Source organism: Malaclemys terrapin, chromosome 9, assembly GCF_027887155.1.
Source record: "Malaclemys terrapin pileata isolate rMalTer1 chromosome 9, rMalTer1.hap1, whole genome shotgun sequence".
NCBI lineage: Eukaryota > Metazoa > Chordata > Testudines > Emydidae > Malaclemys > Malaclemys terrapin.
This window is the reverse complement of record NC_071513.1, coordinates 54,571,646-54,587,171: the sequence shown is the minus strand read 5'-3', so window position 1 is coordinate 54,587,171 and position 15,526 is coordinate 54,571,646. Positions and strand designations below refer to the sequence as shown.

Here is a 15,526-nt window from a genome sequence, read left to right as displayed (position 1 = left end):
TCAGGGTAGAGGTGTATTTGTTAATATCACAGTACACTTAGTAGCTACCTGGGAGGCTATGAAAAGTTGTAAGTGATATTAACAAACATTCAGGTATTACTTTTCATAGCTAGTAAGTCTGCTGTGAAAAGTGATACTTGCATGTTTGTTAATATCACTTTTCTCAGCAAGCTCTGGATGGCGGGGAAAAGAGGGGAGGCAACAGGGGCCAGAGGCGATGGTGGGATGGATGCAGGGCAGTGGGAGGCTACAGGGTTCTAGTGGGGGGAGGATGAATACGGGGCCAGGGGAGGCAGCGGGGGCCTGTGATAATGGGGGTAGGGGTGGATGTGAGGCCAGAAAGGCAGTGGGGTCCAGGGGAATGGGTGGGAATGGATACAGGGCTGTGGGAGCCAGCAGGGACAATGGGGGTCGGTGATGAGCCCCACTGTTGTGGGGCCAGAGCCAGGGCCTGGTGGTCTGCTGCCATGCATCTAAGGCTCAGTGCCCGAACCCAGCGCTAGGGACAGGAACTGTGTGGCCACAGACAGGGATCAGAGCCCACTGCCATGCAGCCGGAGCTATGGGCCAGCACCCAGGGCTAGGGCCAGCACCCAGGGCTAGTGCCTGCCGCCACATGGCCAGAGCTCGGAGCTGGGTGCTGGAGCTAGGAGTCAGCACCCGCTGTTGAGTGGCTGGAGCCAGCGCTTGCTGCTGTGTGGCCAGGGCCAGGAGTTGGCACCTGGGACCAACTACGTGGCTGGGGCCCAGGAACAGAGCTGTGATTTGGTGCCTGCTGCCGTGCAGCTGGGGCAGGGGATCACCACCCGGGGCTAGGGCCACGTGGCTGGAGCCCGGTGCCGGTGCCCACCACCACATGGCCAGAACTGGGGGCCAGAGGCAGACTGAAGCTCTGCCACCAGAGCCAGGGGTTAGCGCCCAAAACCCTATGGTTGGAGTCCGCTGCCATGCGGCTGGGGCCGGGGGTTGGCGCCTGGGGCCGGCGCCTGTGGCCAGCGCCCGTCACTGCATGGTTGGAGCCCGGGACTGGAGCTGAGAGCCAACACCTGTGGCCACACAGCTGGAACCAGGGGCCAGAGGCTGAAACCCTGCAGCTGGACGCCACGGCCGTGTGGCTAGAGCTGGGGGGGCGGGAGTCAATACTCGCTGCCCTGCAGTCGGAGCCTGGGGCTGCACAGCCAGGTTCCTGAAGTCTCGCTGCTGGAGCCTGCAGCCCAAGCCCCCTCCCCCAAGGTGGGTCAAGAACTCACCTTGCTCCTGGAGTGTTGTGCCCCACTTCTCTCCAGAGGCAGTGCAGGGCGGTGCATCCAGGAGCAACAAGGAGGGATGGGGAGGGGTTGATGCTTTGCCCCTCCCCCCGGCTGGAGGCTGTCGTTGGCGCACGAAAAGCCCCTGGCGGCCACATGAGGCCACAGTGGCCGCATTTGAGAAATGGTGCTATAGTCGGTGCCTATGCTTGCATGTTTTGAATTCTTTTGGTGAAGGAGGCATTTCAGTGGGTAGTTAAATAGCTGTGTGTCCATGCATACTACATCCATGTGTGAAATGCCTGTGTAAAAGCTAATGACAGAGAAGCTGGGTGAGGTAATACTGGGTTACCACCCTGCAGTCTAAAAGCTCTTTTCTACTGTGCATGGGCTATGGAATATTTTCAAACCTTCATAACGTCTCCATTTTATCTTTCAGCTTTTGCAGGTGCCTAAATCATGCACTTCCTACTCCTTGTGGATGTGCTTTTAGGTTGATTATTATTTATGTGTATTGCAGTAGCACCCAAGACCCTAACCAAGATCAGGCCCCGTTTTGCTAGGCGCTATACATAGTGTAAGAGACTCTCCCTGCCTAAGATTCACAGATTACAAGGATAGAAAGAACCATTGTGATAGTCTGATCTCCTGTATAGCACAGGCCAGGGAACTCCTCCAAATAATCCCTAGGGCAGAGCCTTTAGAAAACATCCAGTCTTGATTTAAAATTTGTCAGTGATGGAGAATCCACCATGACCCTCGGTAAATTGTTCCAGTGGTTAATTATTCTCACTCTTATTTCCAGTCTGAATTTATCTCGCTTCAACTTCCAGCCATTGATTGTGTTAGATCTTTCTCCACTAAACTGAAGAGCCCATTATTAGATATTTGTTCCCCATATAGATACTTACAGACTGTGATCACATCACCCCTTAACCTTCTCTTTGTTAAACTAGATAGATTGAGCTCCTTGAGGCTATCACTCTAAGGCAGGTTTTCTAATCCTTTAATCATTCTCATGGCTCTTCTCTGAACCCCTCTCCAATTTATCAACATCCTTCTTGAATGGGGGACACCAGAACAGGACACTGCCTTGAGGCGCTTACAATCTAGATAGACAAGAGAGGAGGGTAAGGGAAAGGAGTATAACATACAAGCAGAGTGAACAATATGATGGTGACGTGTTTGTGGCATGATAGTACCACAATTATTTTTTTTTGCTAGGCTTAGCTCTTGCCAGCTGAGTTTCTGGCTGTCTCCTCCCAGTAGTTTCTTCCACCTATGGCTGATAGGAAGGTGGGGGTTCTGGTGTCCCCGAAAGGGGAATCCTTTGCACAGTTCTGGGTCTGGGGTGCTGAGGAGAGGGTTTAACTCCAGCTGATCTCAGCTCTCCCCTAGAGGGTATGGCATTACCTGCTTTTCTCCCTTCCAGGTGGTTCCTTCCGATGGTCTCCTCAATGAGATTCAAAGTTCAGTGCCCCTTCCCCACCCTTTTTTAAACTAAAAAAATGTGTGTTTTGTTTTGTTTGTTTGTTTTTACCCTCTCATAATGGGAAAATGCCTGAAGGGATTTTGCTCCAACTTTCTAGAACCATTCACCTGCTGGCAGAGACCAGACATACAGAATGCAGCTCTGGAGGTGAATGTGTTGGAAAATGATCAATATGTGTTATGCACAGGGAGGTACAAAGGAAACTGTTTTGCATCCTTAAGCAGAGTGGCCTCTGCAATACATGTAACATCCTTCCACTCACAGAGCTGTGTTTATGGAACCCTTGTCTTCCTGTTCCATGCTGTCCATTCTCTGTGGCCATCACTTGTCATGTCACTATGCCTAGGGCTGGACTGTGCTGGTAGAGCCCAACAGTAAATTAACTTGCCCTTTGATTTTTTAAGCCCTTCAGCACAGGGCTTTTAATTTGGCTACTCAGTGCCATGCATATGAAATAATCAAAAATATAGCCCTCCATTGAACTTTGGAACACAGTTGAATTAAGGAGGCATCTATTTTTCATTTCCATACTTTTTTTTTGTTATTTCCTAGTCAAAGAGAGGCTGGACTATGTAGAAGAATATCAGAACTTGATGACCAACTCTGAAACCATGGGCATTGAGATCTTCGTCATTCCAAAGGTCGGGTTTTTTGCAGCCACAGCCAATCGGTATACTCCGCCTGGGTCAGCTATCTACAAATGGACTGATGGGAAATTCCAGTCTTACCAAAACATCCCCACCTACCAAGCTCAATCCTGGTGCTATTTCACCATAGGAAAAAAGGTAATTCTGCTTTTAGGGTTCCTTTGGTACTGTGTCAAATTGCAAACGCTAGATGACAGCTTCTTCTCTGAAGGGCTGACCCAAATTTGAGTCTTGAAAGGGTTAATGTTTTAGGGCTAGATTCTTAGCTGATGTAAACTGGTGTAGCTCCATTAATTTCAACAGAGTTGTGCTGGTATAATGGGGCTGTCCCCATGTCTTTGGCTAATTTGCAATTGTACATAGATGATTGGGAAGGGAATGTTGCTTTTTTTTGTTTTACTATTGTACAAAGCAGCAAAACTCTGTGCTAAGCTGATATCGATTACTGATACTCCATAGGAAATAGATACTTGTTTGTCTCTCCATAGCATTCAAAGCTCATCAGTCAGTCCTTCTTGAATTACTATTCTTCATGGCATGTAGGTCTATATGAAGCCTCCAAGCCCATGATTTTCTTCTCAAGACTCTCTAAAACAACAATTTGTTGCTGTTGATTTCTGGTGGACTCTGTCTGCTCTCAGCTCAGACATTAATAGTTTTCTATTAAAATCATATTTGTGAATGTCGCAATGTCCTGTTCCCATGCGGGTCATGTATCCTGCAGAATTGTACCGTGGATGGATTTTAATAAGTCTAATGGGTATGACTTTCCCAGTCTAATAACTGTCTTTCCTGAGAACTGGGTTGTGTGACACATGCCCCTTTGATTCCATAAAACTATGTAAAGTCCCCACTGTCTAGAAAAGTAAAATTGATTTCCAAACCTGGGCAGAACTCCATGTCTGTAACATGAACCTTCTAGAATCTTAGCCAGGACGTGCTTCCATTTACTAGATCTGGAGCCAGATTCTCTTCTCCACTGCACTAGTTTTATGCTGTTGTGACTCCATGGATTGTCCAGTCTATTTCCAGCATAAAAGTGGTGGATGATGGAGTGGAGAATCAGTACATTGTACATTGCTTCTGCTGTAGCTCACTTTCTCTTTTCTGATGTACTCGTAAATGGAATCGCACCTTATGTTGTGTGTGGCTGTCATGGTTCAGGGCCAGCTGCCCCCATGGCCCAGCTCTTGTCTCCCCAAATGCACCCCACTCCTGGTGTCAGACCTCATGCCTTCACCTGCCCTGTGTGGAATCCCATGACTATCCTAGTCTTAGACTGGGCTGTGGGCTGCAGTGCCCTGTGACCAAACAGCCTTCTTAAAACAAATTGTTTCCTCTTAGCAGCAGGGACACAGCACAGCTGGAGGATTTTAAACAGTAAAGGCCTTTACATTGGTCGGTTGGAGGGACCAGCTGCTACAGACCCCTCCCACAGGGCCTGTCTCTGTGTCAGTCTGTTTCTCCACAAACAGGCCCTGACAACTGCCTCCTCGGCAGTCACTTTTGATCTGTTTCAGTCCCTTCAACCCAGCTGTGCCAACCTGGGCAAAACAGCTGTGTAACCTAGCTCACTAGTCCAGGCCCCTTGCAAGGGTTTACCCAGAGGTTTCTTATCTATTTGTGTTCCCTTCCTGCTACCTCTGCTATTTAATATAGTCCTAAAGTACACATTGCCCATGACCTGGTCACATACAAGCTTCGTGAATGAATACAGATCAGTAGTAGCATTATTCCTATGTTATTACATCTCAGCCCCACCTCCTTCACACGGACCTCTTGCTCTGCACACTGCTCGGCACCTTGCTCCTGGCCTAATGGGAGCTTTCTGTGCAGGCTGCATGCATATGTTACGTGCTCTGCCGTCCGCACGTGCTGTCTGTTGGGGATGGGCAAAGAGGCTCGCATTTGGATTTAGATGATGTTTGGATCTGAAGGTTCTGACATTTGGATGATGATCATGAATATTCGGATTCAGGAAAATATATGTTGATCTGGGGAGGGAAGCGTTGGTAGAAGAACGGCAGCACTTTCCTAGCAGATTGAGAGAGCAGGAGAACCACATCGGGAATTCACCAGCACCAATGCCCACCATAACAGCTGGGCCCCAGGGTTCAGAGACCACAGACTCAGCCAGGGAAGCGTCCACCAGGGAATGTTAGCAGGGCTGTTCTTGGCTGAGAGCTGGCAGCTCTGTGCAGGTGATGCTGTGGTGGGTGTTTGTTCTCTCGCTCACTTTGCGCTTCCTGTCTGAAGGGGCATTTTCCAACACTGCTCAGCCACACAATCTTCAAAAGTTCTCAGCAGCTTCTGTGGCTCTCCCTGGAGCCTGCTGGGGGCCAAACTTTTTTGAAAATCTGGCCCCAGTCAGAGAAAATTTGGGTCTGGGCTCTTTTGCTAAGCCGGCCCTTCGAATCCCGCTGTTGGGAATGTGGTACTCAGGCGGTTGCTGTCTGGCTTCTGCTCTGGTGCCTGCAGGCAGAGGTAGGGAGCTGGGCCCGCAACTTGTGAGAGAGCCAGCCGGCTGTCTGCAAACACTTGAGAAATGTCTTTTCACACTCATGGACATAATGTACTATGATTGAAACACATGTCGAAAACAAAGCCCCCCCCAAACTATACACGTGCACTGCTTATGACCTCCCCAACCTCTGTTCATCTCCTCTGACCATACACAAATCCTCCCAGTCCAACCCCCCAACAATCACATCCCAGCTCCTTGTGCAGCTGAAGTGTAGAACTCCGTGGAGCCAGAATTCACCATCCCAGGGTGAGGATGAAAGTCACGGTGGCCTGCCTGTGCCTCCCTCTCCTCCTCTTCCTCTCTGCCACTCTCATTCCATTGTAAACAGGTACTGCAACAGCACCTGCATCATGATCTTGCTCCTGTCCAATTTCTAGTGTGCAAGGGAAAGAACTGGCCCCTTTTTCTTAAGGATCCTGGATGTACTCTTCAGTTAATTCTGGGTACACTGGATGTCTCAGTTGTGGAAGCCTTAGTGATAGGAATAATAAAATAAATAGTTGATCTAGCTGTCCAGAAAATGTAATAGCATCTTACTGGAAGAAAAGTTGGGATAGGTTCTGAAAATGTCCTTTTAAAAATTATGAAGATATTCACTTCTGCTGTATTTCTGGGGCCCTTCCTAGAGCAAACCTGTATTTCTACTGGCCTTGTCAAGTACAGTGTATCAACCTTCCAAAAGGAGATCCAAACATAGTCAAATATAAGTTACAGGAGGAAGTCAGTGAAGAGTCCTTTAGGTTGCTACTGAAAGCACATGTCTTAAGCTGATGCAAGCTTTTCTGTTGCTTGTATTCTCTGCCCTCTTGCCAGCAGCTCATCCAGTTTTGCACGTGGGTTGCTAGAAGCTTTAACCTGCATAGAAGACACAGTGATCCCATTTTTCTTAAAGTGAACATGCATTGAAAGGCACCTGGTATCATCACTTATCAAGGAATATGTATTGTTGCTTTTGGGATATGGTCTTGTTGATCAGTTGGAGAGGGGTCTGAGAAGAGCCACAAGAATGATTAAAAGATTAGAAAACCTGCCTTATAGTGATAGACTCAAGGAGTTCAATCTATTTAGTTTAACCAAGAGAAGGTTCAGGGCTGACTTGATCACCCTCTGTAAGTACCTATATGGGGAACAAATATTTAATAATGAACTTTTCAGTCTAGCAGAGAAAGGGATAATAAGATCGAATGGCTGGAAGTTGAAGCTAGACAATTTCAGATTAGAAATGAGGCACACATTTTTAACAGTGGGGGTAAGTAAGCACTGACACAATTTACCAAGGACCAGGGTGGATTCTCCATCACTGGCAATTTTAAAATCAACTGGATTAAAAAAAAAAAAAAACTAGTTCAAACAGGAATTACTTGGGGGCAGGTCTCTGGCCTGTGTTATAGAGGAGGTTAGACTGGATGATCACAAGTGTCCCTTCTGGCCTTGGAATCCATGGATTGCCTCGGTTTTCTTAAAGTGCAGGAAGAGTGTTACAGAATCATTTCCAGCTTGCTTAGTGCCAAGCCCAAAAGGATTTATGCGCCGCAGGCTGCTTATAACCTGACGGCAAACAAACTGATGAAGAAATGCCATGTCCTTATGCAGTACTGCCACCCCAAGTATTCAAAAATCATGAGTCAGGCCCCAAAAAGCATGAGATATTTTTAAAATAAATATTGAGGTCTTTTTATTTGCCTTTGGGTTTCTGAGCCTCGGGTGCATTCAAGTTACATGTTCAAGCTTTTCTCTGCAACCACAGGGGCTGGAAACGTAGAGCTTGTCTACTCTTGTGATAGCTACTTCAGTAAATTTCCAAGTGATCTTCTCAGTGGTCTTTCATGGCAGAAAATGCTGGGCATGAACCACTGACAAATAACATGAAGAGAATATGAGCAAATTTCAATTGCTTATATAGCAATGCTAGGAGTGTGGGTAACAAGCAAAAGGAACTGGAAATTCTCATTGCCGAGAATAAATTTGATATAATTGACATGACTTAACCCTGCTGGGACAATTCACAGTATTGGAATGTTAAAATCATTGGTTATAATGTGCTCAGGAAGAAGGTGGAGGGGTGGCATTCTACATTAAAGACACCACTACTTGTTTTAGAGTTATCGATAACTCAGAACCACAGGACCTTGCATCCTCTGGCTGAATGGGCTATCTAACAAAGCCCAGAAGAGGGAGCTCGCGAGGATCTCTCCCAAACTGCCAAATCCAACCAGAGGACAGGATGAGTTACTCCTTAAGCTCCTTACTGTCTGTAAGATGTGGAAAGAAAAACTGTTGTTGCGGGGGACTTCAGTTTGGGAGACATATGCTGGAGGTCTCATGCAGCTAGCAGTAAAACATGTTTAGAGTTTCTAAAAAATTATAGATGATAATTTTTTGACACAAAAGGTATAGCGCCCAACATAAGGTAACTCTAATTTGGACCTCCTTGTGATGGCTAAAGATGAATTAATCACTAGACTGGAAATTGGTCATTGCCTAAGGACCAGTGAATGTGATCTGATTACATTCAACATGGGGAAACAGAGGATCGTCCCAATCGTTGATATATACACTTGGGGCATCAAAGGGGCTACTTCCCCAAAGCTGAGGAAAATTGGGAGCGAAACTGACTGGGAGGAAACATTGAGACAGAAAAATGTGAATGAAAAGTGGGAATTCTTTAAGAAGCATTTATTAGATGGGGAAAAAAAGCCACGATTCCATAATAAAGAGGACAACTTTAACTAAAAGCCCATCTTGGTTTAGTGAAGGCAGTACCTAGAAATAAAATGGCAGTGTATAACAAATGGAAAACAGAGAGTAATTGATATAAATTAGAAGTTATGAAGCCTCTCCCAGGGGAAGGGAGAGCATGGGCTGTGGGGTGAGAGCACCTTTGAGGCACATGCAACCCATCTAGATCCTTCCTGCAACCTACTGGCATGTCAGGACCCCACCATCTGGGAAACACTGATCCATGGCATCGGGGAGAACAATACTGGAATATTGCATCCAGTTCTGGTGTTCATGTTTTCAAAAGGATGTTCAAAAATTGCAGAGGGTGCAGAAAAGAGCCACAAAAAATTATTCAAGGGCTGGAGAAAATAGCGTAGATTTGGAAGCCGAGCTCTGAAGCCCAGCAAGCGGGGAGGATCTCTGAGCCCAGGCTGGAATGTCTACACTGCTATATTGAGCCCTGTAGTGTGAACCCCACAAGCCCAATTGACCTGGCCTTGAGGCTTTCTGCAATGGGGCAGGGGGAGGTTGCAGTATAGATGTTCCCAGAGACCTCAATCTGTTTAATTTTTCAAGCAGAAGATGACAGTGTCTAAGGACCTTCATGGGGCTCTTTAATCTAGCAGGAAATGGCATAGCAAGAATTAATGGCTGGAAGCTGAAGCCAGACAAAGTTTCAATGAGCAGCAAGGCACACGTTGTTGACAATGAGAGTGGTTAACCACTGGCATTAACTACCAAGGGAAGTGGTGGATTCTCCATCCAGTCTATCCCACGATCTTCAAATCCAGCCTGGCTGCCTTTCTGAAAGCTGGTCAGACACAGGTTTAATCACATTCAGGAAAAACTGGGTGAAATTCTCTGGCCTGTGTTATACTGGAGGTCAGACTTGGTGCTCTAATGGTCCCATTTGGCCTTATATTCTATGAATAACACTCTATGTGGATACACTTATTCTGGAACGAGTACCAGTAGCTAACTTATTGCTTGTAAGGGACTTTGGGATATACTGACTATACAAGGAGCTATACCAAAGGAAATAAACGGGGCTATATCAAAGGAAAAGTTTGCAGTAAAAGGAATTATTTTTCCTTATTTTGGAAACTAGAGTGAGCAATGGATTTTTTGGTTCAGTAGCTGAACCAATAAATCAGAAAAAACCAACCCAGTGCACTTCAAACCAAAACTGATTTCTTTTTTGTTTGTTTTTTTTCTTGCTAAAAAGCTGAACTTTTTTGTGTGGATCAAATGCAACATTTTGAATGTTACTTAGAATGACATTTTGGTTTGAAAATGTCTTTTCAAGATGAAATGTCAAAGTGGTTCGCTTAGAAAATGTCAAAACAAAACATGTTGGCATTTCTGAAACAAAATCAGGGTTTTTTTTGTCTGAAACTATTCGCCGAATTTGATTTAAATTATTCCAAACACTTAAATCCAAAACAGATTGTGAAGAGTTACAAAGGGATCTCACAAAACTGGGTGACTGGGCAACAAAATGGCAGATGAAATTCAATGCTGATAAATGCAAAATAATGCACATTGGAAAACATAATCCCAACTATACATATACAATGAGGGGTCTAAATTAACTGGTACCACTCAAGAAAGAAATCTTGGAGTCATTGTGGCTAGTTCTCTGAAAACAGCCACTCAGTGTGCAGCAGCAGTCAAAAAAGCTATGTTGAGAGCCATTAGGAAAGGGATAGATAATAAGACTGAAAATACCATGTTGCCTCTATATAAATCCACGGAACTCCCACATCTTGAATACTGTGTGCAGATGGGGTCACCCCATCTCAAAAAAGATATATTGGACTTGGAAAAGGTTCAGAAAAGGGCAACAAAAATGATTAGGGGTATGGAACAGTTTCCATATGAGGAGAGATTAATTATGAGATTGGGACTTTTCAGCTTGGAAAAGAGATGACTAAGGGGGGATATGATTGAGGTCTATAAAATCATGACTGGTGTGGAGAAAGTAAATAAAGAAGTGTTATTTACTCCTCCTCATAACACAAGAACTAGGGGTCACCAAATGAAATTAATAGGCAGCAGGTTTAAAACAAACAAAAGGAAGTATTTCTTCACCCAACACACAGTCAACCTGTGGAACTCAGTAAGATGCTCCAATGGTTCTTCACGGTTAACAAACTGCATTTTTTCAAGTTTGAATTTTTCTAACTTCCACATCCAGCCTGTGGATCTTGTTCTGCCCGTGACAGCTAGATTACAAAGCCTGGTAGTCTCAGAAAGCTCCTCGTCTTCTAAGTACTTGTAGACCATGATCAAGTCGCCTCTGAACCTTCTCTTCAATAAGCTAATGAGATTGAGCTCCTTCAGCTTTTAACAGCCTTCAGGAAGGTGTGCTTCCCAGATGCTGGGACTGGAAGACTGGGATGGATCACTTGATAATTGCCCTGTTCTGTTCATTCCCTCTGACGCATCTGGCACTGGCCACGGTAGGAACACAGGGTAGAGAACTAGATGGATGATTGGTCTGACCCAGTCTAGCCACTCTTATGTTCTTATAACCGTGAATCTTTCTTGTAGCTCTTCTCTGAGTCCTCTCCTGGTTTTCACCGTTGTTTCTGAAGTGCGGACCTTGGAAGTTAATGCTGATTTTTTTAAGTCTACCTGTAGCCTAGTATCTACAAGAGGCCAAATAATATTTTTACTAGGCCTCCCTGACAACAGCCTACCTTACCAGCTCATGGGACAATCTGACCTCTGGGTAAAGGGTGTATTCATTTATCTGTTCAGCAGTTCTCCCATCTGTGCTGTACAAAACCTAGCAGCCAGCTCCCTGCCTTTCCGCCCCATCATTCACCACCCCTTCACCCAAAGTGGAGGGAGTGACGCAGAATGGGAGAGGTGACAGCACACCTGGGGCACTTGAACAAGATGGTTTGAGGGGGATTTCCGAGGTTAATGCTCCTAATCTGATTGCTACTAGTCTGGTTGTGAGGAGCTGGATTTATGGTCGTAGCATCAGATCCAGTGCCCAAGGAAGCCAACAAAGAGGAGGCTTTGCAGTGACTTCACTGAGCTTTAGATCAAACCCCTATGTGACAGTGACTTCTGCCCACATGAGCAAGAAGAAAGAGCCAGACGGGATTTGACATTATCAGGTGAAGCCAGGTATTTCCCCACCAAGGTAGAATTCCACAGATGCTGTTCTTCTGAGCATCACATGGACTGACAGGTAAATTATCTTGCAAGTAAAGTATGGGGGGTTGGATTTTGTTTTTTACTTTCAATAAACCCTCCCTCAGCTGCAGACAATGAATTGAACAGAAAGAACCCAATATTCACCCCGAGTGATTCTCACTTTCCCACCTCTTGTCATTAAGATCTTTTCTATCACAGAGTGCTTCTCGCTATATTTTGCATTGTTAGGTAGATATTAATAGAGGGGCCGTGTCTTCTGGATATCATCCAGCCCTGCCCACATATGCAGACTAAGCATGACTGTCAGCGATTCCAAAGCCAGACGGGACCACTGTAGGAACATCTAGTCTGACCTCCTGCATAACACAGGCCAGGAAACTTTCCCAAAATAATTCCTAGAGCAGAGCTTTTAGAAAAAATGTCTGTCTTCATTTAAAAATTTCCAGTGATGAAGAATCTGCCAAAATCTTTGGTTCCAGGGTTTAATTACCATCACTATTAAAAAATTAAGCCTTATTTCCCGTCTGAATTTGTCTGGCTTCAACTTTCAGCCACTGGAGTTTTTTACACATTTCTCTGCTAGATTCAAGAGCCCATCATAAATAGTCACCTCCTACAAGACAGGCCCAACAAAGAAAATAACAGAACACCACTAGCTGTCACCTTCAGCCCCCAACTAAAACCTCTCCAGCGCATCATCAGAGATCTACAACCTATCCTGAAAGATGATCCTTTACTCTCACAGATCTTGGGAGACAGACCTGTCCTCGCTTACAGACAACCCCCCAACCTAAAGCAAATACTCACCAGCAACCACACATCACTGAACAAAACCACTAACCCAGGAACCTATCCTTGTAACAAACCCCGATGCCAACTCTGTCCACATATCTATTCAAGTGACATCATCATAGGACCTAATCACATCAGCCATACCATCAGGGGCTCGTTCACCTGCACATCTACCAATGTGATATATGCCATCATGTGCCAGCAATGCCCCTCTGCCATGTACATTGGCCAAACCGGACAGTCTCTACGCAAAAGAATTAATGGACACAAATCTGACATCAGGAATCAAAATACTCAAAAACCAGTGGGAGAACACTTTAACCTGTCTGGTCATTCAGTGACAGACCTGCGGGTGGCTATATTACAACAGAAAAACTTCAAAAACAGACTCCAAAGAGAGACTGCAGAGCTAGAATTGATATGCAAACTAGACACAATCAACTCCGGGTTGAATAAGGACTGGGAATGGCTGAGCCATTACAAACATTGACTCTATCTCCCCTTGTAAGTACTCTCACACTTCTTATCAAACTGTCTGTACTGGGCTATCTTGATTATCACTTCAAAAGTTTTTTTTCTCTTAATTAATTGGCCTCTCAGAGTTGGTAAGACAACTCCCACCTGTTTATGCTCTCTGTATGTGTGTATATATATCTCCTCAATATATGTTCCATTCTATATGCATCCGAAGAAGTGGGCTGTAGTCCACGAAAGCTTATGCTCTAATAAATTTGTTAGTCTCTAAGGTGCCACAAGTACTCCTGTTCTTCTTTTTGCGGATACAGACTAACACGGCTGTTACTCTGAAACCTGTCATCATAAATATCTGTTCCCCATGTAGGTGCTTATAGACTGTAATCAAGTTACCCCTTAACCTGCTCTTTGTTAGACTCAAGGAGCTCAAGCTATTTAGCTTATCACTATAAGGCACGTTTCTAATCCTTTAATCATTCACGATTCAACATCGCTCTTGAATTGTGGGCACCAGACCTGGATTCAGGATGCAGCAATGCTCACAGCAGTGCCAAGTATAGATGTTTTTGCATCCCAGCATCACATTGGTCCTTTTGGCCACAGCATCACACTGGGAGCTCACATTCAGCTGATTCTCCACCATGACCCCCAAATCTTTTTCAGAGTCACTGCTTCCCAGGAGAGAGTCCCCCATCCTGTAAGTATGGCCTGCATTCTTTGTTCCTATACGTATACATTTACATTGAGCCATATTACAACACAAACTGGATGCAAGCAAACAATGTACCAAGCGATCCAGATCGCTGCGTATCAGTGATCTCTCCTCCTCATTATTTACCACTCCCTCCATTTTTGTGTAATTTGCAAACTTTATCAGTGATGATTTTATGCTTTCTTCCAGGTCACTGATAAAAATGTTAAATAGCATAGGGCCAAGAACCAGGGGTGGCGGAAGCTTCTAAACAGTGGGAGGGCCACCGGCACCTGAACCGTGGCCCACCCCCCATACTGCCCCTTCCGTTGAGCCCCTGCATTTGCGCCTCCCCTTTCCCCGATGCCCTGCCCCCATGCCAACCCTTCACCTGAGGCTCCACCCCCTGCACTGCCCCTTCCCCCTGAGATCCTGCCTCTGCACTGCCCCTTCTCCCCAAGCCCTTGCCCCCATGCCGTCCCTTCCCCCTGCCCCCATGCCACCCCTTCCCCCCTGCCCCCACGCCACCCCTTCCCCGGAAGCCCTGCTCCCGTACACAGTCTCTTCCCTCCCCCCGTTGCTCTTCCTTAGGGCTGATAAAAGGCGGAAGGGCATAGGCCTCCCTCTTTTAAAAGTGGAGGGGCCATAGCCCCTGGCCCCCCCATTCCAGCCCCCCTGCCAAGAACCAATTCCTGTGGGACTCCTCTAGAAACACACCTGTTCAATGACAATTCTCTGTGTACAACTATATTTTGAGATCTATTCGCCGGTTTTTAATCTATTTAATGTGTGCCATGTTGATTTTATATTGTTCTAGTTTTTTAATCAAAATGTCATGTGGTACCAAATCAGATGCCTACCTTTATCAACCAAACTTGTAATGTCACCAAAAAAAGACATCAAGTTAGTCTGATATTATTCACCAAATGTCTGCTGTTTCCCACATGAGGTTCAGTCATGACAGCAAATTACAATCCAACAATATGAGCATCCTAATCAATTAGGGGTCAGTTACCACATAACTGATTCAAGGGTTCTTAACAGGGTATGTTACAGCTACACAACCTATGAGAGGAAAGCTATTGGAGAATGAAAAGGTAAAGTATTGGATGGAAATTAACATTGTGATTACATAGGCACTTTCTGTCTTCTCCCTGGTATCTGGGGAAATCTTTGCAATGGGAGATATTCTAACAGTAGAAATAACAGCTTTTATTAAAAGAAAACAGCCAAGGTTGTTTGTCCCCTGCATTAACCTACTCCAACAGCAATCCCATCAGGGATGCGTTAGCATACAGATTGCAAACAGGCGATTATTTTTCTCTTCCTAAATCCATCCTTGCTGCAGGATGAAACAGAATCCCCTGTTGCGTGCCTTTGAGTGGCTGCTCACTCTAAACAAACCTGCTGAGAGAGGCACATGCACTGGATGGGTTAGTGAGCTTTGCTGAAAGCTATTTTTTTCCTTCATTCTGTAGCAAAGTTCAGCTAAAAATAAAATTGCAGTCCTTTTAAGCCTATGATCTTCCAGATCAGATGTGTGTCATTTGTAGGCTTTGTGGTAGGGTGGTAGGGTGCTTGGAGAGCCAGGCAGCCTAGCAGTTAGCACACCCAATTTCCAGCCCCTTGCTCTCTGTTAGGACGGTAGAGGGGCTGGTCCCTGACCCTAATCTGGAATCTTCGGCTCTCCACCTGCATCTGGGCAACAGCCCTTAAGTGGGTGTGCGAGGGGGACCCCTGTTCCTTCCCTCTCCACATATCCCAGTC

The 15,526-nt window shown here is 45.6% G+C and overlaps 1 protein-coding gene across 1 annotated transcript in view; it reads left to right on the top strand.

Annotated features, from left to right (window-relative positions):
- The window catches only part of TSPEAR (thrombospondin type laminin G domain and EAR repeats), an 80,647-nt gene that overhangs the window by 40,258 nt on the left and 24,863 nt on the right, over positions 1-15,526 (top strand). Inside the window, exon 7 of the mRNA XM_054040270.1 lies at positions 3,292-3,524. Coding sequence (XP_053896245.1) covers positions 3,292-3,524 — 233 coding nt within the window. The remainder of the gene's footprint in view (positions 1-3,291; positions 3,525-15,526) is intronic.